We start from the raw sequence: 24,217 nt of genomic DNA, 5'->3' as shown, positions 1-24,217 counted from the left end.
GTAGATCTCATTGAAATGTTTAAAATATCGAAGGGGGTGGAAAACTACAAGCCTGCAAAAGCGAACATTAGGATATAAAGTATTTCGTAACACCAGCTTAAGTTGTGGTATCGAGAACAGTACTGGGGGTTTAAAACGGTCCTTGGCAAAGTTATCAAGAGCAAAGGAGGGATCTTACACCCGCCACTGGCCTTCTTCCCTGGGCATGACTGACCACCTCGTAGGGTGACCAATAGGTAAATAAAGTACGTAAAATAATGGTGGACATTATTTTTTATAACGCTCCACCATGAAACTTCCTGTGACGTGAACCTTGTTGAATTACCGCTGAAATTGTATCATTATAGAAATTATTATTATTTTTTTAGATATATTACGTGAAAGAATATTAATGACAGCGGCAGTAATGATGTAGCTACCTAAGTTAATTTCACTATTAGTATACCGGTTAAAGAAGACTCTGATTGGTTGATTAGCTAACCAATGACACACGAGTTTCAATAATAACAAACATAGTGAACGACGTTTACCGACAGTCTACATAACAAACACCACTTGGTATCCAGTGTCGGATTAACCACGAGGCACTGAGGCACTGGCCTCAGGCCCCCCGACTCTAAGGGGCCCCCAAATCCAAACATTCTCGAAGTTGAAAATATTTAAAACATGAACTTCGCTCAACGATGTCCTAGCAACGTCTCAATTATCTGTCTCGTATGAACATTGAATGTGTTATTTTGCAGAAGCTTAATAGTGATGAAATCATTGATAAATTTTGGTATATTCTGTTCTTGCTCTATATATATATATATATATATATATATATATATATATATATATATATATATATATATATATATATATATATATATATATATATATATATAAATATACCTTGAGGGTAGGGGGCCCTGTGCCTCAGGCCCCTATTAAGCTTAATCCGGCCCTGTTGGTATCTCACCTTTGAGGTCAGAAAGGAATATCTGGTGACATTTTAAGTTATGTACATGTAAATGGGTGACTGTACTAGATAATAAAGAAGCACCACGAAGAGCCGCTGTTTACCCCAGCATAAACAACAGCCCAGTGACCCGAATTAAATGCAGGCCAACTTCTTTGACAAGTTTCTCATAATTTAGAAACCAATTTATCAATACTGTATTTAGAGATTCCGACCATTTTATAGAATTTTTAAAATAAAGTTAAATAAATAACATGTTAAAGAATTACTGAGACCTGATAAAAATAGAAAATAGAATCGAAATTAAAAAATCTGGTGAACTATATTATTATGGTCACTAGGCTACTGGCAACATAGACAGCGGTGAGGGTTAATGGCAGAGATAATAATAAGCAAAAAAGGATAGTAGGAGAGACAGAAGAAGACAGACACAAGAATGGATGAATGAAATTAAAAGATGTGTCCCCAGAGAGAAGAAATATTCGGGTGAACTGGAGACCAACACATGTTTCCATACCTGTTACTACAGATGTTTACACAACTATATTTACATACAATAGATTACTAACACAATAACTATAGACTAATTATTAACGGAATAACTAAATGCTATCAACACACACAATAACTATAGGCTCTCGGTGATGTCATTATCTATATTTCGAGTCATAGGTAGAAAGAACTCCAAAGGTAGACGAGTAATATTTGCGACCTTCCAGAGTCAGCTCAGAGGTGACAGGTCCTCGTGGAAGTCCTACATATTGCGTAAAATTAGGTTGGTGATAGGATGGACTTCCGGCCATAAAACGTGCTCCAGATATACACGATGACAACAGAGACACCATAAGTATAACTAGATAAATGAATCTTACATATAACACACAAGAAACATTTATAAAGCAGATAATAAAAATTGTTTCATAAGAGAAGAAAAACATTAAGAAACAGAGATGATAATGATAGCTTCGTAGACGTGATAATGAATTTAATTACAATAATAATAAGTAAACAATACAAAACGATAAACAACAACAAAAACAACAAGTAAACAACACTAGTAAACTTTCACAGTAGACAAAGAAAATTCCTGAGGATAAGGGACCATATATAAACAATATGACGTCATTAACTCTAAAATTCTCTCAAACTGGAAGAGGGAAACGTTCAGACGACCTTAATACAACAAAATCTAGTTAATTCTATCCATCAACCTCGTAGTATCTTGTGTGTGTGTGTCAAGGTTATTAATTAGCAACATTCTATTGATGTACGTGTTAGTAGGGATCATTATAAAGTATATTGTTTAGATAATAGAGTAAGACTTCGTAGGAAAAACTATCAAAGAGAACTCGTCTGGTGGAAGAAACTGACTTTGTGTTGTCTAGATATCAGTCCACAATACAACAATAAGGCGAGTGTGTCTGTCTGTATGTGAGAGAGATATTAAAAGTATATAGTATGTGACAATATCTCCATCAGTTTCAATTCCTACTCTCCTCCAGAACCCGATCACACAAAAAAGAGATGAATGAAGAAATGGATGAAAAAGGGGTCGTCGTATCTGTTGTTATCTCAGTGCTAACATTGTGTTCCTGTTGTCTATGTAAGAGGAAGTGTAGCAATGGGTCATGTATCTCATATCAGTGGGGGGGTTTTAGTCTTCTTTTATATATTTTTTTTAATTACTTTTAACGATGGTATAGACTAGATATTGTATAGTAGATATCAAGGACATTTATACACTGCCAAATGATTTTTTTCTCTTCCTCTTTCTCCTTCTCTTATTTCTTCTTCTACGGTAACTCATTTTTCTTCTTTTCTTTCTAAGTATTTTTCTTTCTTACCCTAATTCTCGTTCCTTCCTTCCTTCTCTTCCCCCCCTCTCCTTTCCTCCCCCCTCGTTTCCCTTCCTCCCCTTCCCTTTCCTTTCCCTTCTTCTCCCTTCCTTTCCCTTCCTTTCCCTTCCCTTCAACCACCCCCCTTTCCTTTCTCCCCTCCCTTCCCCTACCCACCCTTCCCTTTTTCTCCCTTCCTTTCCCTTCCCTCACCTCTTTCTTTCCCATCCTCCCTTCCCTGGCGAAGTTGAGGGGGCCTTGATGTTGCACCGGGGAGGGAGGGAGGGAGGGAGAAGGAGAGAGAGAGGGAGGGAGGGAGGGAGAAGGAGAGAGAGAGGGAGGGAGGGAGGGAGGGGGAGGGAGGGAGGGAGGAAGGGAGGGAGACTATATATATATACACAGGGAGACGTCTCATCATTGTCACAGTTCTACCAAGTGTCTCCAAGATGCAGGCAAGTGTTAGCTGGTGTCTTGAGGCTTACAGTGTGGTGAGAATGGTGATCTGAGTGAGGATTAAAGACCCCTGACCTGTGGTGAAGACAATGACCCGTGACCTATGGTGAGGTTGTTTATCGGTGAATATCGATGAGGATAATGAACAGTGGTGAGGATGGTGATGTGTGATAAAGATTGTGATCTGATGAGGCTGTGAACCCGTGACCTGTGGTGAGGATGGTGACCTGTAGTGATGATGGTGACTTGTAGTGATGATGATGACCTGTAGTGATGATGATGGTGACTTGTAGTGATGATGGTGACTTGTAGTGATGATGGTGACTTGTAGTGATGATGATGATGACCTGTAGTGATGATGATGATGACCTGTAGTGATGATGATGACCTGTAGTGATGATGATGACCTGTAGTGACTTGTAGTGATGATGGTGACTTGTAGTGATGATGGTGATGTAGTGATGATGATGATGACCTGTAGTGATGATGATGATGACCTGTAGTGATGATGATGACCTGTAGTGATGATGATGACCTGTAGTGATGATGATGATGGTGACTTGTAGTGATGATGGTGACCTGTAGTGAGAGAGAGGACACACAGATAGCTTGATATAAAGTGCCCCACAATCTTGTTTACAGATGTGTGTGTGTGTGTGTGTGTGTGTATAACAAGTAACAAGATACCCGACTGTTGCTCCATAACTGTATACTTGTGTTGACTCTCGTGCAGTGATGCCAGAACCTTTAGATCGTGTTAAACATTTCCATGATTTTCTGGGAAGTCACAGAGCGTCATACTAACCCTACTAATGAGAGCCTCTTCCACTGACGAGCACAACAGGTGACTTACATACACTCCCCTACACAACACAGGTAACACTAGATAGTTTGTAAGGGTTTAATTAATTGAAATCTGAGAGTTTATTGGTGTGTTTACGGGTAATGAATAATTTTAGTAGGGTTAGGTTAGGTTAGATAAGGTTGTCCTGTGGAAATATATCATGTAGTGTATAACATTGATACTAGTAATCGTTTTTAACACATGTAAGTTAATTCTTCATCCCACTCCTCACACTCGTCCTCTACTTTGACAATAACCCTCCCTTCCCCCTTTCCCTATCTCCTTCCCTTCCCTTCTTTTCCCCTCCCCTTCCCTCCCCCCCACTTCCCCTGGTGTACTGTAAGCCACACAGACGCCACCAGGACACATTATATGGAGAGGTGGCGGTCATTGTGGGGAGGTACAGGTCACTCCCTACTCGCTGTGACATGAGCACTTCTCACCTCACATTCCTTCTCTTCCTTATATTTTGATAACGTTTCGTAACTTATCTACCAGATGTAAACACTCTTAAGGTGACAACTAATGTTATGTTTATGTTTACAGTTTTGGGCTCCAGTTTTCCTGTTGCTGTCTCTCTCACTATGTCACGCTCGTCCAGACGACTTGAACAACTCCTTTGATGACGACTTCCGGCCCAGCCAGGCTGACGTCATTTCATTCTTGCAAAGTTTCCGCCCGACCGGCCGTCCCTCCAGCAGGCAACGTACCTTCTCCGACGAGGTAGTGACAGCCCCCGTCTCCACCTACTCTCTCCCGCTCGAAAACCACGCCCCGTCTAGCACATACCAGGCCCCGAGAACTACCTCCTCCTCCTCCAGAGAGCTCGGCCTTCAGCGCCCCTTCTCTCCCCATCCCTGGCTCTTACCAACTAAGGTCTATTCCTACAGTCTGCCAGAGGTGAAGGTCCATCCCCGGCCTGGCACTTACCAACCACGAGGCTCCTTCTCCTCATCCTCCAGGGAGTACAGTTCCCCGAGTACTTTCGTGTCTCCCCCATCTAAGGAGTACTCAGAGCCTTCGCGAGTACCTTCCATTCCTGACAGCAGCTACGTCTCGACCACCATCCCCAATCGTCACCAGGGACAAAATGTTGTGTCTAAAGAATACGCCCCTACTCACCAGACCTACGGTGCCCCGACCACATCTTACTCTCCCTTCGTCACCAGCCGCCCGCCAACCACCAAGTATTACGTCACTCCCGCTACGGCTTACGTTCCCCCAACTCGCACTTACTCTCCTCCTTCTAGAACTTATGGTCCTCCTTCCCGAGTCTCAGGTCCTTCTTCCAGAACAAAAGTATCCGGAGAATCGTCCTTCGAGCAGACCGCAGGGCCATCAGTGTTCTTCACCACAGATGACTCCAAAGAAAATAACGTTTTTTCACTGTCGTCTACCCGAGGGAGAAAGGTGACATCTCAGGTGCCAAGAGGGTCTTCACAGTTCACCAAGTTACTCAGAGAAGCAACAGACACATCTCTCGAGGATAAGGTAAAGTTATATGACTCTCCAGTAAATTAAGGTAAAGTTATATGACTCTCCAGTAAATTAAGGTAAAGTTATATGACTCTCCAGTAAATTAAGGTAAAGTTATATGCCTCTCCAGTAAATAAAGTTATCAAAAAACAATCTCTCATGACCCTCCTCCCCACACACTAACCCCATCATTCCTCCTACAGAACAACTCCTTCAGTTACGTCGTCAGCAGCCCTGGGGTCCTCACCTCGTACGGAGAGCACCAGGAGGGCGTTAACTTCGGTCACACTGAGAGGAATGAAGGCTACAGGCGGGAGGGACGCTACTTCACTACCCTCCCTGATGGTAGGACTCAGGTGGTTCACTACTACGCTGACGAAACAGGCTACCATCCTACCATTACCTACATCTAAAGAAACTGAACACCATCCTACCATAACCTAAGTGTCGAGGAACCTATTACTAACCTACCCTAACCTACCACCCACCATCCTACCTTAACCTATTTCTAACTAACCTACTACCCACCATCCTACCCTAACCTACCACCATCCTACCCTTACCTACTTTGAGTTAACCTACCACCCACCGTAACCTACTTCTAGCTAACCTACCAACCACTATAACCTACTTCTAACTAACCTACCACCTACCAGCCACCGTAACCTTCTTTTAGCTAACCTACCATCCACCATCCTACCCTAACCTACTTCTAGCTAACCTACCACTCACCATCCTACCCTAACCTACTACCATCCTACCCTAACCTACCACCATCCTAACCTAACCTACTACCATCCCACCCTAGCCTACCACCATCCTACCTAACCTACCACCATCCTACCCTAACCTACCTACCTAGCTAACCTACCACCATCCTACCCTAACCTACCACCATCCTACCCTAACCTACCACCATCCTACCCTAACCTACTACCATCCTACCCTAACCTACCACCATCCTAACCTAACCAATCCTAACCTCACGTAACCAAATGTAATCTTTAACAACGTCAGTAAATGTTTCTTTTATTTCCTCGTGTCCTTATGGTAGATTTCCTATTTCTATCGTAATTGAGCCTGAATAAATATAAATGAATATATCTGTGTTTTTTTTAATATGGTCAGGTACTACAGAAGTCCTTAAAAAACAAAACAAACTAACTATGTCAGATCCACTACTTTCATAGTCCCTCTTAAAGCTCTCTTGGCATCTATCTTTCTTACTTTCTTTCTCATGATACACTTTCTCTATAACAAGTATCCAGCTCGTCATCGTGTGTAAAGTGTTCCTGAGAGATGTCCTTCAATTTTAAATACTTGAGTCATTGCAGCAGAAAGTATTTAATGAAATAACATGTAACAGAAAACTTAAAAAGCTAGTTCTTTGGGAAACTATTTAGTTACTGTACACGACTCCACGAGGTTAGTGAAACATAAATGAAGAAATTTGTCTTTTGCCGTGTCCCAACGCACGAAAAAGGGTAATTATCTCAGCTCATCGAGTACCACAGACCAAACTGAAATGTCTACTGTACATGAACAGCGACGAACAAAAGTCCCATGGCAAACTCGAAGCATGAGCTGGAACGAGACTTATCGCAGTTCCATTTTGTCTCTACTTGTGGCAGTATATGTTACTGAAAACCTATATTCATTGACTAAGATATATAACTTTTTAACTTAGGCAAACAATGAAAAATTATCTAGACAAAGTAAATATTATTTGTATATTAAAAAATTAGTTTTATATTCAACATCCTTCTCCAACACTCAGCACACCAAGATAACTCTTATATTTCATTATAGTGTTTCTTTAACATAATAATGCAGGGTTATAAAGCAGAGAAAACATACGAACATTACAAGACAGAAACGGTGAAGTAAACGACTAAGTAAAAACAGCAACTATAAATAACTTATAACTATTTACATTAAAGTCTAGACAACAAAGTACAAAGTAAAGAGAAGTTACACAGATGGTTAACATGGAGCATAATAACACAGGGACAGTAAACCAGCTCAGAGTAAAGGTTACATAAACAACACGATGGCTGAAGTTACCTTACCTGATATAAAGAGAGACAAAGGTGGAGGGACACTTAGCAGTAAATAAGGTCCTGCAGCGTAGAGAGTAAACCCAAGTAATGTGTGAAAACTGGGGGTACTGAGATGTTGAGGCGAGTCTCTTAAGTCCAGTGTGAGCTAGGGATGTATTTTTATATAGTGCAATACAGATTTCTAATTGGCTATAAACTTGCTGGATTCTAAGTGGCCCAAAGTTCAGGGAATATGATGATTGGTCGACAGAGGTTAACTAAAAAAGATACGAGACGTTTCGACTCATTCTCATGAACTGTGAATCAATTGGATCTGTCAGGCCAAACCAGCTCGGGTCGGCCACTGCTGCCGATACTTGTTATATAAAATGTGTGTGTGTAATGATATTGTCTCGTCACTAGTAAACAACAATAACAGTTCTGAAGGAAGATGAAATAAAACCATCAGTGGAAACAATTTATTTTAAAAAGATTGAAAATATATTCTCTGGATGGACACAGGAGAGGAAGATGTCATTAATAATTCTTTGTTTACACGACCTTAACAGCCACTACCAAGACAGAACACAAACACACTCATAGGTCTGTACACTGCCAAGTTCATCACAATTGGTTTACCTGACACATAACTTATTAAACACCTGTTCTTACTACACTCTTGTATAATAAATTTCCTGAGGAGAGTAAAGTTATTCTGACGGAGGTGGTGACGGCCTCTCACCAACTACCGACGCCGCCCTAGCCCAAGTCTTCCCCAGAGGCTCCCACTAGTAGCCTCACGGACACTGTAGTCGTGCGTGGCTCAGCATGAACTTGTGACACCTGACGTAAAGGAACAAGAGGGAAGTTCCGTCTTCCTGCAATATTGTTGTTACCTGAGTGAATAACATTTTGACTAGGAATAAAATATCTCGTTGGGGTAGATTCAGCAGTAATATGCCTCAGTGGAGTCACCAGTAGACCTCGTTGGAAGAAAGACGGAGTTCTTCCTGAAGGACTTTGGCTGTCGGGTCGTACTGCTGTGCTCGGCCTGGAAAATCCTGAAGAACTCCTTGATATTCCTGAATTATTTCTTACCGAAGTATCTAACGAATGGCTGAAGTCTGATGATGTACTCAGATAGTGGGAATAAGGTGAATATTTACTGAATACATTCTCTTCTAGCCTCACAGTGTACAGGGCTGAGACAGATGAGTATACTTGCGCCGCTGTTGATTCTGTCGTGATGTATTGACGGTCCTGAGAATTTAGCCCAGGTAACTTGGTATAGTGACGATCTGGCCGAGTGTTGGAGGACGGTGTGTTGGTGAGGGGTAAAGCCAACCTGGTAGTGGTGGAGAGGGATGGTGGAGGAGGAGGAGGATTGGTCACTGATCTGGGGTCAATGTTATAAGCGTCTTCGTAGGTGATGGTGGGGTGGTAGCCTGTGTCGTCCGCGTAGTACCTGACCACCTGTAATATAATCAACACAGGTGAAAGGTGTGGCAATGGTTATTATTTCTGGACACGTAAACATAAAGTGAAGTTTCTTAGGTTAAAGTCGTGCCATTTTTATTCATCTGTGTTTACCTGTGTGATGCCTCTCTGTTTACCTGTGTGATGCCTCTGTTTACCTGTGTGATGCCTCTGTTTACCTGTGTGATGCCTCTGTTTACCTGTGCGATGCCTCTGTCTTCACCTGTAGGATGCCTCTGTGTTTACCTGTGTGATGCCTCTATGTTTACCTGTGTGATGCCTCTGTATTTACCTGTCTGGTGCCACCTGGTAGGAGAACATGGTATACCCCGGAGACATGGCCACCGTCCCTTGTCTCCTGGTGCCCGTACTGGTTCTGGTAGTGACTGACGGCGTAGGAGAACTGATACCGTGCCTGAGGACAGATAACCACAGTCATGTAACTACGATTATCAACATATAGAGTGAGGAGGAACAGAGATAAAGAGTAAAATATAAGATACATTTAAAATATGGTGGAAATGTAAACAAACTTATATTATTTATGTGTTTTGTTGAAGTCGGTTATAAAACATTGTGACTTTAATTTCTCTCTATAAGTTATAATTTAGGTATAGTCTCTCCACTGATGAAATGATGTATGCCACGGTATGTTAAGAGCATAGTGGCACGCACGCACGCACGCACGCACGCACACACACACACACACACACACTCACCTGGTGTTGAGGTGGGTGGTACAGAGAGCGAGGCTTCACCCTGTAACCAAGTGTCGTAGAGGCGGAAGGAAGGGGGTTCCTTGCCACACAGGAGGTCGACGGAGGAGCGTCAGTAGGGCGTCGTGACAGAGTGGAGGCCGGAGGTGGAAGCTGGCTGGGCGCTAAGACTGGTGGAGCAGCAGCAGAAGTAGTACCTGTAGTGAGAGGGTCTAGGACAGTCCTGGGAGGGTCTAGGACAGTCCTGGGAGGGTCTAGGACAGTCCTGGGGGGATCTAGGACAGTCCTGGGAGGGTCTAGGACAGTCCTGGGAGGGTCTAGGACAGTCCTGGGAGGGTCTAGGACAGCCCTGGGAGGCTTAAAGAACACAGACAAAGGGACATCATCACCTTCATCGTCATTGTCATCGTCATCATAATCGTCGTCATTTTCATCTCTTAGTTCATCATCATCATCATCATCTGGACTAGTATTACCAAACAAACTGCTAGGTGAAGGTGAGGTGAGAGTAGACGACCGGGATGGCTGGGTGTGTGTGTTGCTTGACTGTGGGCGTGAGTGTGGTTGTGGGCGGCGATGAAGGCGTATTTGTGAGCGTGGTTGAAAATATACAGCTGAAGAGTATGGGAGAGGAGAGAGCACTGAGGTGGTCAGGGTGAGGTCGGGTCTAAGGTCATGGAGGTCAGATCTGTTGTTGAATTTAGGGAGGAGGAGGGGGAGGGGGGGGGGAGGAGGAGGAGGAGGAGGAGGAGGAGGAGGAGGAGGAGGAGGAGGAGGAGGAGGAGGAGGAGGAGGAGGAGGAGGCAATAGAAACACTGATAATGTATGTATCTTTTCCTCACTATCACTATCACCATCACCATCATTATCATCATCATCCTCATCATCACTATCATCATCATCTGTCTCTGTGTAAATGTGTTCACTCTTCAGGTTTTCTATCTCCTCGTCCTCGGGTAAGAAGTTGGCAGACGTAAATGTGAAGAAGTCTTGGTCCTTGAACTGGTCGTGATGGAGGTCGTCCTTGAGGTCTTGATGTTGGTCACCGTGAAGTCCTTCCTCAGCCTCCAAGGTTGGGATGGGTAGTGGGCAATGGTCGTCGCAGCAGCCTTCGTCAGTAGCTACAGAGGACGATGTGAGCCCCGCCAGCAGTAGCAGGACCTGGGGGCAAGAGAGGGGAGGTCATGTGTAAGGGAGTGTAAGGGAGTGTGAGGGAGTGTAAGGGAGTGTGAGAGAGTGTAAGGGAGTGTAAGGGAGTGTAAGGGAGTGTAAGGGAGTGTAAGGGAGTGTAAGGGAGTGTGAGGGAGTGTGAGAGAGTGTAAGGGAGTGTAAGGGAGTGTGAGGGAGTGTAAGGGAGTGTGAGGGAGTGTAAGGGAGTGTGAGAGAGTGTAAGGGAGTGTGAGAGAGTGTAAAGGAGTGTAAGGGAGTGTGAGGGAATATACGGGAGTAAAAATAAATAAAAATCTGTATATCAAATGTTTACTGGACTTACTGCGATTGTCGTTAGTAGCCTCATTGTTGTTGTTGTTGTTGAGAGAGGAGTCGAGCAGAGGCACACACCGTCCTCACCCCATCAAGGTAACGCTATCAATGTATTTTGGGTGTCGCCTCACCCTGGACTTTATATGAGGTCTCCGCCCTCCTGTCCATACATTGTGGCTCATCTCTGCCAAATGTCCGTGATTCTGATATTTTTTTACGACTTTTAGACGAAACATTATGGAAATTAACACAGTAGTGGCTCTAGATTCTTAAATGTTCATAAAGTGTTCAATTTATCCCAAACAGAATATGCCTAAGATTGTACCAGATAAGCTTAATTCTTTATCTATTGAGGGAATTATTATTTTCTAAGAGTAAATAACGTTCACATAATGTCTCAGATGATATATCACTCTTATTGAATGTTTGACTGTCTACAACTGCTTACCTCTAGTCACGCAGGTACAAAATTCGTAACATAAATTATCCCACTGAGGAAAAGTTAATAACCCAGAGGGCGCTTGTGTGTTTTCTGTCTTGGCGTTGTGTCGTCATAGCTCTTTTCTCTGTTTTATACACAACTCTCTTTATTTTTTATTTTTATTCAATACATACACTCTCTCTCTAATTCATACAACTCCCACCAAAACCATTCACTCATTAGTGTGTTAGTGGAACAGTCTAGCTATTGTGCTACTTCCATTTATTTCCTTAATTTATTCCCCATAAAAAACTCATTCATCCAATCTACCGAGTGTCTTGAATCAAATAAAACCTTCCTTTAATCTTACGGCTGCCTTTAATCATATCCACATAACATTTAAAGCGAAATAAGACCGTAAAAAGAAAAATAACTGAAACACCATTGCAACACTTCACCCTTGGCATTGAAAATTAAAAAAAAACAAAAAAAAACAAAAGAGGATCGTCAGCGTGAGGTTTGATTCCCCGTTTGAGCACAGCCGTTTATTTGTTTCTCGTGTGAAAGGGATTGGACGCTCCTCCCAGTCACGAAGGCCTGGTGATGCAATAGAGGATACAGGATCACGTACTATAACAATGACTGTCAGGTTTAGCCAATTTTTACACAACGATATTTGTATTTGGGTGCGTGTGTTGTTTGGGTGCGTGTGTTGTTTCCATGAGTGGGTGTTATTTGCGTGTGAGTGTTGTTTGTGTGCGTGTGAGTGTTGTTTGGGTGCGTGGGTCTTCACTATACACCACATTATATCTTCACTATACACCACATTATATTTTCACTATACACCACATTATATCTTCACTACACCACATTATATCTTCACTACACCACATTATATCTTCACTACACCACATTATATCTTCACTACACCACATTATATCTTCACTATACACCACATTATATCTTCACTACACCACATTATATCTTCACTACACCACATTATATCTTCACTACAACACATTATATCTTCACTACACCACATTATATCTTCACTATACACCACATTATATCTTCACTATACACCACATTATATCTTCACTATACACCACATTATACCTTCACTACACCACATTATATCTTCACTATACACCACATTATATTTTCACTATACACCACATTATATCTTCACTACACCACATTATATCTTCACTACACCACATTATATCTTCACTACACCACATTATATCTTCACTACACCACATTATATCTTCACTATACACCACATTATATCTTCACTACACCACATTATATCTTCACTACACCACATTATATCTTCACTACAACACATTATATCTTCACTACACCACATTATATCTTCACTATACACCACATTATATCTTCACTATACACCACATTATATCTTCACTATACACCACATTATACCTTCACTACACCACATTATATCTTCACTATACACCACATTATATCTTCACTACACCACATTATATCTTCACTACACAATAATAGTGCTAGTTATTATTATTATTACCATTTTATTATTATTATTATTATTATTATTATTATTATTATTATTATCCTCGATTTTTTCCAGAGAAGTTCAATTAACCTATAAAAATTGTACTGACAGACCAAAGAGCGTTGATAACCTGGCAATACACAATATAAAGTTAGCCTCAGAGTATAACAAAATAAGTGTTCTAAGTGTTTCCTGTGAGTTAAGAATGCTGAGTAGCCTTTACAAGTTGGCGGGAACGCTCGTCACTCCCGCTACACACAACAAACTCTTACAAAGTTTATTCCTTCACCTTTATCACGACATTTTACTCTATTTCACGTCGAGTTTTCTTACAATTTTCAGAGTTTGGTCGACATTTATAAAAGTTGAGGTGTGGAGTTTCATGACGTGTTTTATTCAAGCTCATCAAGATAATTAATAGCCTTTAGCCGCCGCCTCCTGCTGTAAATTAACACACACACACACACACACACACACACACACACACACACACACACACACACACACACACACACACACACACACACACACACACACACACACACACACACACACACACACACACACACACACACTGGTCATCTCAACAAAACGGAACAATATATTTCGCTATCCACACACACACATACTTTATAATATAATGTTATGAATTGTACAGACACCAATGGTGTCTGTACCTTTATGGTGTCACATCATAAAGCAAACGGATCACCTGAAGATTAGGCACCCTAGTATATTTTACCTGGTCATTAGATACCCAAACTTAACTTAAACTAACCTAACATTTTCTGGGTAGCGTTAAGGTGTTTAATCATCAGGTGAAATATATTAGGGTGCCTAATCTTCAGGTGAATCCAGGAGGGCCCTGGGGGTTAGGACCCCACTTTTCACCAGAAAATTCCAATACTTTTCTTTAATGTAGTATTGTACTCAGCCGTTTTTGTATAGTACAAAGAAATTACTACTGATCTCAGGATATCTCCTAATATCAAGTGCACATGGCTTCAATGTGGCCTCAAAATCCCCATGATATTGGTCAGCTGGGTGGGCTCTCTGTGCTCGCCATGTTTCCCCACTCACAACTTCTTGGATCCCCTTTTGATATTCCTGGATCCGCCCCTGATCACTCACCTGTTACGTTTTAACCACAGTAAGGAAAACGAAGGCATAGAGGTTGTGTGTCTGTCACCCTAAAAGAAGAATATTACATGACCATTTATCAAATATATTACTACATGTTGTATTATATAAACTAGATATTAACCTAAACTTGTCGAATAATAATGAAAACAAGTTCGTGGATACAATTTAACATCAACTGATAATTAGATCAGAAACAAAACTGTCCTTAACTGGTGATATAATTTCATGATTAAACTGTACTGTTAATCTGTCTTATTTCTATATTATCATGATTTAACTTTCTAACATAATGAGCAATAGTCTTCCGTAAATAATGAGACGCTTCGATGTTGCTCGTAAGTACAGAACGATGATAACTAAATACTTTTAACTAATTTAACAATCGGGAACTGAACTAAGAGAGGCAGCTGATGAGACAAGATAATGATTCACTCCAGCTGACATTTGTAAGAGGTGTGTGATAGGTTGACAGGCGTTAGGGGGTGGGCGTGTCTTTTCTACCGCCCTCCAGTTGAATATTTAGCGAACGGGGTGAGGCAGGTGCTTAGGCCCGCCTCTTCCTCACACCCCTCCGCTCTCTCACTCTTGATGGTTCTCACGCCCGCCACGGTCTGATAGCTGGGCCTCTGTAGCAGGACGGACGCTCTCTTAACAGGTATGATCACGTATTGGGGATGGTCTTTCGGACTCTCTCTCTCGCTCTCTCTCACACAAGGAATATTCTCACGTACAAACAAACAGACAATCATCATCGTCATACAGTGAAACATCTATTTAATGGACTGTATATGGAGAGAAAAGTCCGTTATATCGAGGGTTTCACTGTAGTTCGTCTTCAAGTGCATTAAATGTTTGAGTGCATGATGAAGACGTTGTGTAGCTCTTAAGTTAGTAGTACACGAGCCTCGCACATTAATGAGGAAACATCTTTTATACACAGGATGAGGATGTGGCGATGTGTAGTGTATGTGTGTCTGGTGATGGTGGTGAGGAAAGGAGCTGAAGGCGTGCCCAAACCCGGTTACCTGACGGAGGAGGGAGGTGTGGTAAGCGTGGCGGTGAAGAGGATCATGACAGACTACCTGGCTGGATGTCACCTGGTCATCGTCTCTACCACACAACACTCACCTCTAGACCTTAACCCAACCAGGTGAAAATGTCTTAACTACCTCACAACGGTAACCTAGTAGTAGTAGTGTTAATGGTCTTTTGTAATACGGTGCCGTGTGACTGAAGAATACACACAGGGGGAAACATTGTCAATAAACTGTACTGTGCTCGATAGGACGGTGTATGGTGGTGAGGTGTGGAGAGGTGTGCAGGCGGTGGACGCTGTATCACTGTTCACCCAGGACGAGGCCGATCAGCAGTACCTCCTTCAGGCACTGTTGGGTGACGCTTACACACTATGCCACGCCCTTGTACTCGACCTTACTAACAACACCTTGGCTCTACGGTAATGTGTTATAACTCTAACTTTTGTGGTGAGTGATAATATCTCAATAACAGTAAATAAAGTATTAAAAATGATCATACATTCACCCCGTCGAGTATAATTAGCCTGGCAGGACAGACACCAGGTGATCCATTGGTAACCAGGTCGTAGCCACTGATCACTACACCTGACCTTATACCTTGACCTGTAACAACAAGATCTGTGTTAACCCGATGATCATAACCCTCGGCAGGTTCCTGGAGGCTTCTAGGGTGTGGCGGGACTCAGACACGAGCGTCATATTGGCTGGTAAGACGAGAGGAGCGCTGGACGTTCTCCTTCACCCTGGTCTTCGCAACACACTCCGCGCCCTGTGTGTTGTGCCTGACCGCCGCCGCCGCCCCCTCCCGGCCAACACTACAGGTGAGCAGCATGACGACAAACACTCGTTCAGGACAACATGATAAATCCAACAAAACTGTTTAATATCACGAAAAATAATAAAAATGCCTCTTCTATAATTATCCTGTAGAAGTGTTATACAAGGCACCACAACAACATTACTTTCATATTTCCAGATGTTGTAATAGACTGTAATAACTGTTATCATAATACCACAGTTAATTTATTGAGTTCGATAAGAGGAAGAGATGATAAGAAGTTATTAATATACTTTGTGTGCAGGAGGCGGCGGCGGGGAGGTGAGGGTGTACAGAAGGTGTCTCTACTGCAGGAAGGGGCAGCCCGGGGTCCAGCTGGCCATGAACTGGAACCTAACCTCCAGGGATCACCAGACACCTGTGTTCCCTCCTGGTGAGTCCTTCCCAACAAGTTCTATCTCTCATAATCTTTAATTGCTGATGAACTAGTGTAATTGTTAATAGTGTCATGAACTTAAACTGACTCGTAGAACAAGTAATTATTGTATCTAAAAGACCAACACACACTATCTTCCACTCCACACATGAGTTTTATAAGTTCATATATTCAAGAGTTGATTTTCTGTATGAGTGTCCAGCCTTACCAAGTTGGCCTTACTTAAAACTAAACAAAAATATATAATTTTAACAACACATGAAAATGGGAAGGTATAATCTCGGTGTTTTTGTTACTAAGCGACCAACAAATGAAGCTTTGAGTTATACAGGCGTGTTTCTCCCGCCAGAGGACATGAAGAACCTGAAGGGAGAAGGTTTTGGTGCTCCCATACTTCCCCTTCACTGACTACGAGAAGAAACAAGAGTCTGACGGTTCAGTGGTGTTGACGCCCCGAGACTCTCTCAACACCCGCATCCTCAACACCGCCGCCACACACCTCAACTTTACGTAAGGTGTTCCTAGTGACTCCTCAAGGGCATGTTAGTATCTGTACAAGCGCCAGACATCATCCTGGTGACACACACACACACACACACACACACGTAGCCTCAGCTGGGCGACTGTACAAACGAGCGGGTGTAACAGTAGGTGTGGTGCTGAATCTAACCATCTTCAATTTGTCCAAGAGCGGTAGTTATATGCTGACTTACAGACGTGAACTAAGACAATATCACAGCATATAATATTGTATATGCCGACACAAATACAACTGATGTGGGATACTCTTGGAAATAAATTAATAATATACTGTAGGAGTATTATAGACAATCTATATCCAGTATTTTTTGTGGTGGTGGAGGTATGAACTAGCGGAGCCTGATGATGGACAGTGGGGGGTGGAGGAGGAGAGCGGCGACTGGACCGGTATCGTGGGGCTGCTCCAACACTACCAAGCTGACTTCAGCCTCACTCTCACCATGATCCGTGCCAGGCTGCCCGTCGTCGACTACTCCAGGATCTACACGGACGACCCCATCGATATCTCCCTGAAGCCACAGCCTCTGCCGCAGTACCTCTATCATCAGTCCCCTGGCAGGTAACTAACACCTTACTCTATCTCCCTTCTGTGTCAACACGACTTACTGGTTTAATTGTTTCTCTTAGTGGTGTGTGAGGCTGGGGAGGGAGAAGCTGTGAAAATGTCCCAACTTCACCTTAGACAACCATACTAATATAACGTGACTGACTCAGCTCCTACAACACTGTGTTAGTGTTGTCACGGTGAGTCACATCACCACACATGACCCTGACATAAACATCACCAGTAAATACAAGGAAAAGTTTATTTCAATATTTGCCACTTGAATTGATGAAGAAAAATCGCCTTTAGTGTGAAGTGTGAGTATATGTTCCTACGACTAAGTCCTGTCAGATAATGTCAACAAAGTTCACTGTGCAGGTGAGCTGTGGGTGCTGGTAGTGACGAGCACCATGGCATGGGGCCTCATCGGCTGGTTCCTGCAGAAGGCGTGGTCGTGGGCGAGTGGGAAGCGGGGTGTTGGGCTGGTCTACGCCCTCCGAACAGCTGGCGTGTCATCTCTAATCCCTCCCAACATACAACCAACATGATTGACCAAGTATGACAGCGAAAAAAATATTTATATTATATATCTTTCCATCATCCTGAAGGTATTTCAGGCTGGGTGTTCCACTAATTATCTGATCAACACCTGTACAGTTTCAGAAAAAGCGACAGCCTTCCGGAGACATCTCATTGTCACAAAATTCAACGCGTAACTTATGGGTAAAAATGTAATCAAAATTGTCCTGAATCTAGCGATATATTACATAAGATGATTGTTCATCTTACCTTTTACTTGCAGGTATTGGCGGGAAGTTGGTTGTTGTTCTGCCTAGTGATTTAAGGCCTACAAGTCATCGCTGGTGGCGCACCTCACCGTACAGAGTAAGTCGTCCCCCATCAACAGCTTTGAGGACGTGTTGGGGCAGACAAGCTGGTCGTGGGGTGGTCAGGCGCCATTACTCCACAGCGCCTATGCTCAGGTGTTTACCAAGTCCCCCAGCTCGACCCTCCAGGACATCTATAAACACATGGAGGTGAGAACTTTGTCGAGGCGTGAAACATGTTAGCGTCACCACTAGTCCACCCCAACACCAGCGTCTTGTACTGTAGCTGTTAGTTCATTACGTGTTGTTAGTAGACCCTGGTGGCCGTGGACTAGGTGACGAAGCTCTTAACAACAACAACAACAACAACAATGACAGCAATAGGTCCGTTTACTGATTTTTGGTACCATTAATGGAAGGATCTATACAGGTATATCTAAATAAATATATACATAAAAAAATAAACAAGTTGAGAAATTATATAAACATGTATGTACATTTCTATGTAAATTAAGGCAGTAATATTGTATATGTGTTATAGATCCGTGATGTGGATGACGGTCTGGCGCGAGTGATGGAGAACGGTTACTCCTTCATTACCTGGAAATACTACATCGAGTCCATTATCGCCATCACCTACACTGATACTCGGGGGGTGACTGCCTTCTATACCAGCAGGAAAGAATACTCGCTCTTGCTCGGTCATAACTGGGGCTTCACGTGAGTCGTAACCTCTGGAAACCTAAATATTAATTGGTTTACCTGTCGTTGTTTACCGAGTCGTCATCATCATCATCATCATCATCAATCGCATATTTCCATTTCTTCCTGTTAAGAATAATGAACCAACTATTACACCACCGTATAGGGGTAAATTTAACAGCCCTCGTCTGTGTTCTAGGAAAGGGTCACCTCTCAGAAGACCCATCAGCGCTATCAAGCAGAGACCCGATCGAGGCGGGGCTCATAGACTACTGGATGGGAGTCGTGTGAAAGCGAGAACAAGAGGAGAGAAAGCGAGAACAAATTAGGGCAGGTGTATGTTGCTAACCAGGTGAGTCTTGGTGGAGAGAGAGAGAAAGTCATTAAAGGCCAATGCTACGGTAATTGAACAGATAGAGAAGAACTTACCTGTGTGTTTACTGTTGCAGGTAGATGACGGACAGGTGGTGTTAAGTCTCCATCACCTCCAGAGCGTCTTCTTCCTACTCCTCCTGGGTTACTGTGTCTCCTGTCTTGTCCTCCTCGGCGAGAAGGTCTCCTATTATCTCCAAAGATCTCGTTGATGTCTTCGAGTTGTGTGAAGATTTGAGGCATCTCTCTCTCTCCGTCTTCCAAGTGTTGCTGGCTTGAAGAATGTCTCACCTGTGGGATAGAACCCTACTTTCTCCTGACACTTACCCTAGAACCTTACTTTCTCCTGACACTTACCCCTAGAACCCAACCTTATCCTGACACTTACCCCTAGAACCCAACCTTATCCTGACACTTACCCCTAGAACCTTACTTTCTCCTGACACTTACCCCTAGAACACAACCTTATCCTGACACTTACGAACCTTACTTTCTCCTGACACTTACCCCAAGACAACCTTATCCTGACACTTACCTAGAACCCAACCTTATCTACGACTTACCCTAGAACCTTATTTATCCTGACACTTACCCCTAGAACTCTACTTTCTACTGACACTTACCCCTAGAACCCTACTTTCTCCTGACACTTACCTGACCTAGAACTGTCTACACTCCAGGTTTATATAAAGGGTCCTTGTCGACAACCATTTGATTGAATTGTTTTCGTGTTTTAGTGTTAAGTAATGTTTATCTTATTTCTTTATTAAATTGTAGTAAAAATAAATAATAAACATAACTTACATAGAATGTTTTGTCTCTTTGATTCTTATGGTACTAAATATATGCATTGGTAAACAACAGAGTAAACATTGAACTTTTTACAAGAATATATTTATAACGTCTCTTTTCTGATCACCCATTGTTGTCTTGGTATTGTATTGTATTATTGACATTAGGTTTTATTTACCCGATGTATTGAAAATAGCTAAACATCTTTTTGTCGAATTAAAACACTTTATTCGTGGCTGTTGTCTATGTATGTAAGTTTATGTAGGTAAGTACAGTATGTTGACTTTCTGGACACGAAAAGACATTCCCTTCACCTTACAAATTTCCTAAGATATTTACCTATATTTAATGATAATAAAAAACAATTATGTCTTTACTTACCACTTCCAAGTACACTGTCAGCAGCGAAGATCACGTGTCAGCAACAACCAGCAACAGACACAGAGAGGAAAGCTAAAGGACTTATACCTAACGTCCATAATCTGGTGATGTAGTTTGTGAGCTGAATCATAGATGGTGGTATATGACATCACTTTATTTTCAGAGATTTATAAGTTTATTTAGATAATATAAGGATAATTACTCTATGATGACTGGTAGATATTTCCACTGTCCAGTTATTTTGTACTTCCTATATCATTCTATCTGGTATTCTGCATTTTCCAAGTTCATCAACAAATCTACATTCTACCCAGTGTGTGAACGTCAACAACATTTAGTATTCAAACTCAGGTGTATAGTGGCGCCATAATCTTACATAATGGTTTAAGGAAAGTAATGTGTAATTTTAGTCACCTTACCAACGATTAGATTAGCTTTATTGCCTCGTCGTGTCAGTATATATGGTCAGTGTCATCCTCTCTCTCTCCCAGTCACTGTCCCGTCACCCCCATCAGGAGGAGTTCACTTTAGTAGAACTCTTGTCATCATTTACCGCCTCCCTTCCTCACTCATATGGACCACCTGGCCTCCTCACGTCTTACTGTACATGCTTGGTTAATAACTCTCGTGTGTTTAAGGGACAGAAGCGCCTCTTATTGTATCACTACATCATGTATTTTTACCTTCTCCCTTCCCTACCGCCATGATGTACCGCTGGACACATGGCCCTGGTTACCGCCCTCCTCCTGGACACATGGCCCTGGTTACCGCCCTCCTCCTGGACACATGACCCTGGTTACCGCCCTCCTCCTGGACACATACTATAGTACAGTAGTAGAGGCAGGCGTGGCCATGTACCGCCCCTTCACAACAGGCCAAGGCACACACCACACCTTTGAAGGAATATATTAAATAATTACCTTTTTATTCAATTAAATTTATTAATTTCAAGTAACCATCTTAATGGTACTTATTAAACTAAATAGGGAAGATTTCGACATCCAATTAGCGGTACTACACAGTCTGAGAGCATGAGAGAGAGCCAATAAGAGGCCGCCGTAGTCACAGACAACAGGAGCCAATCAACACAAGCCATTATATTCTGTAAATACTGAGAAAAAACAGTGAGTACCATCACACATTTTTGGTTTTCATTCGTAAAAATAAATGAAAATAAAGCTACGGTTAGCTGAGGTAATATATATATATATATATATATATATATATATATATATATATATATATATATATATATATATATATATATATATATATATATATATATATATATATATATATATATATATATATATATATTTATTTATTTATATATATATATATATATGTATATATATATATAGTGCACTAGGTTTTATATATCTTAAGTTCACTTCAGTTTTGTAACAAAGTTCAAAGTTTCATTAATTGTTTATGGTAACACAAGACCACTAACACTGTTCTGGTGTGTCACGACACTAGTGTGTTACGTGACCTGAGTGTGTCACGCCTGTGTCAGTCTCACAGCCACACACTGCTGTATCTTCCTCTTGTCTGTGATACCATGCCAGTATTATTATTGTCTGTGTCACCAGGGCTAGTCGTCCTCCACGACCACACGACGACCAGGGCTAGTCGTCCTCCACGACCACACGACGACCAGGGTTAGTCGTCCTCCACGACCACACGACGACCAGGGTTAGTCGTCCTCCACGACCACACGACGACCAGGGCAAGTCGTCCTCCTGACTCCCGACGACCAGGTCGTCCTCCGGCTCCCGACGACCAGGACAAGTCGTCCTCCGCGACCACGGCGACCAGGGTTAGTCGTCCTCGACCACACGACGACCAGGGTTAGTCGTCCTCCACGACCGCCACACGACGACCAGGGTTAGTCGTCCTCCGACACGACGACCAGGGTTAGTCGTCCTCCACATTTCCACGACGACCAGGGCAAGTCGTCCTCCGGCTTTCACGGCGACCAGGGTTAGTCGTCATCCACGACCACGACGACCAGGGTTAGTCGTCCTCCACGACCACACGACGACCAGGGTTAGTCGTCCTCCACGACCACACGACGACCAGGGTTAGTCGTCCTCCACGACCACACGACGACCAGGGTTAGTCGTCATCCACGACCACACGACGACTAGGGCAAGTCGTCCTCCACGACCACACGGCGATCAGGGCAAGTTGTCCTCCACGACCACAAGACGACCAGGGCAAGTCTTCCTCCACGACCACACGACGACTGTTGAGGAACATTCACGACCCACCTCACTCGTCCAACACTCAGGCGCCATTTTCACTCAACTTCACCTGATGGTTCACTCACCACAACATGTGTAGAGCTGGACACACACACACACACACAGTCGTTGTCTTGGGTTCAATGCAGCCTTATGCATTTAAATAAAACTTTTTTTAAATGAATTAAATGCAAATAAAATGGTGCCCAACAGAGCCAAACATCGTGTATATCTTGTGAGTTATCCCCCTGTTGAGAGTTGGCACACCCTCTCAGCGGCAGCCGTGTTATAGGAACAGCCACACAGGCGGCCAGTGTTCACGGATCTTGTGTGGCGTGAAATTAGAAGCAGAAGTAGTTTTCGCATTTGCTTTTGAAAAATTAAATACAAATGTAAGTGTTAATATTTAAATGCAGAGTAAATTAAAATTATACATTTAAATGCAAGTGCAAAGGCGTTTACTACACCTAGGCCTGTGTGTGTGTGTGTGTATCAGTGTGTGTGTGTGTGTGTGTAAGCAAGTAAAGGATGGATTTCTTACACACACACACACACACAATATGTATAGTGCTGGGGTTACTCTTGACAGACACCTAGATGAAGACTGTGGCACCAGGAGGAACAGAAAGATGGTGAGTGTAGTATCAGCAGCAGCAGGAGGAGGCTGTAGTTATGGTGTCAGCAGGAGAAGGTATGTGGTGCCCTGGTCAGCTCACCTGCTGACACTTACCCCGGGGGTCGAGTCGGGTGCCCTGGGGGAAGAGAGAATCAGGAGTCAGCTGGATAATGACTCCCACACCACCAATAACTTAATACAACCTTGCCTGAGAATGTTAGTCACACACACACACACACACACACTGTTACCTTTCCTATAAACATTCAATATTTACCTTCTATAATGCAAACTACCCAATTAGAGTTACAATTACACGTCTTCATGTACAACTGTGGCACCGCTTTGTTGTATACATATATGTAGTCAGGTATGTGGCCAGGTGTGTCTACTAATTAAATATCCAGGTGTTATGCACTCCTGTTCTCTTAATCACTTTGTATCATTTTTTATACTATCGTGTCTTCGTTATTTCCTCTCTCACAAGACTAAAAACATGATATTAGTGTTCATTTAATCTCTTCCCCTACACTAATAACAACGTGTGTGTGTGTATGTGTGTG

General features: G+C 42.6%; 3 protein-coding genes across 5 annotated transcripts in view; 2 read left to right on the top strand and 1 right to left on the bottom strand.

The window, feature by feature from the left end:
- The first annotated feature begins 3,218 nt into the window (after nt 1-3,218).
- Nucleotides 3,219-6,337, top strand: LOC121860003 (DNA-directed RNA polymerase II subunit RPB1-like). The gene is made up of 3 exons (XM_042357014.1): nt 3,219-3,248; nt 4,640-5,584; nt 5,773-6,337. The coding sequence occupies exons 1-3, from the start codon at nt 3,243-3,245 to the stop codon at nt 5,980-5,982; spliced, it is 1,161 nt and encodes a 386-aa protein (XP_042212948.1). The 5' UTR covers nt 3,219-3,242; the 3' UTR covers nt 5,983-6,337.
- Nucleotides 6,338-14,928: 8,591 nt separating this feature from the next.
- LOC121859990 lies at nt 14,929-16,804 on the top strand. The gene is made up of 5 exons (XM_042356988.1): nt 14,929-15,038; nt 15,324-15,533; nt 15,669-15,839; nt 16,072-16,241; nt 16,503-16,804. The coding sequence occupies exons 2-5, from the start codon at nt 15,325-15,327 to the stop codon at nt 16,670-16,672; spliced, it is 720 nt and encodes a 239-aa protein (XP_042212922.1). The 5' UTR covers nt 14,929-15,038; nt 15,324; the 3' UTR covers nt 16,673-16,804.
- A 5,999-nt stretch (nt 16,805-22,803) lies between these two features.
- The window catches only part of LOC121859989, a 65,930-nt gene continuing 64,516 nt past the window's right edge, over nt 22,804-24,217 (bottom strand). For all 3 annotated transcript variants that reach the window (XM_042356985.1, XM_042356987.1, XM_042356986.1), the window contains one exon: nt 22,804-23,790. In XM_042356985.1, the coding sequence (XP_042212919.1) occupies nt 23,746-23,790 (45 nt within the window). In that variant the 3' untranslated portion in view covers nt 22,804-23,745. The remainder of the gene's footprint in view (nt 23,791-24,217) is intronic.

This window comes from Homarus americanus, unplaced genomic scaffold (assembly GCF_018991925.1).
Source record: "Homarus americanus isolate GMGI-L3 unplaced genomic scaffold, GMGI_Hamer_2.0 scaffold38393, whole genome shotgun sequence".
In the NCBI taxonomy this organism is placed as follows: domain Eukaryota; kingdom Metazoa; phylum Arthropoda; class Malacostraca; order Decapoda; family Nephropidae; genus Homarus; species Homarus americanus.
This window is presented reverse-complemented; position numbering and strand designations above follow the sequence as displayed.

What these genes read in the sequence shown, in the direction of transcription:
- LOC121859990 (XM_042356988.1), top strand. Translation starts at nt 15,325, where the DNA reads ATGAGGATGTGGCGATGTGTAGTGTATGTGTGTCTGGTGATGGTGGTG. An exon ending in CTAGACCTTAACCCAACCAG is followed by an intron (nt 15,534 to 15,668) that starts GTGAAAATGTCT and finishes TGTGCTCGATAG; the next exon opens with GACGGTGTATGGTGGTGAGG. An exon ending in AACAACACCTTGGCTCTACG is followed by an intron (nt 15,840 to 16,071) that starts GTAATGTGTTAT and finishes AACCCTCGGCAG; the next exon opens with GTTCCTGGAGGCTTCTAGGG.
- LOC121860003 (XM_042357014.1), top strand. An exon ending in ACACATCTCTCGAGGATAAG is followed by an intron (nt 5,585 to 5,772) that starts GTAAAGTTATAT and finishes TTCCTCCTACAG; the next exon opens with AACAACTCCTTCAGTTACGT.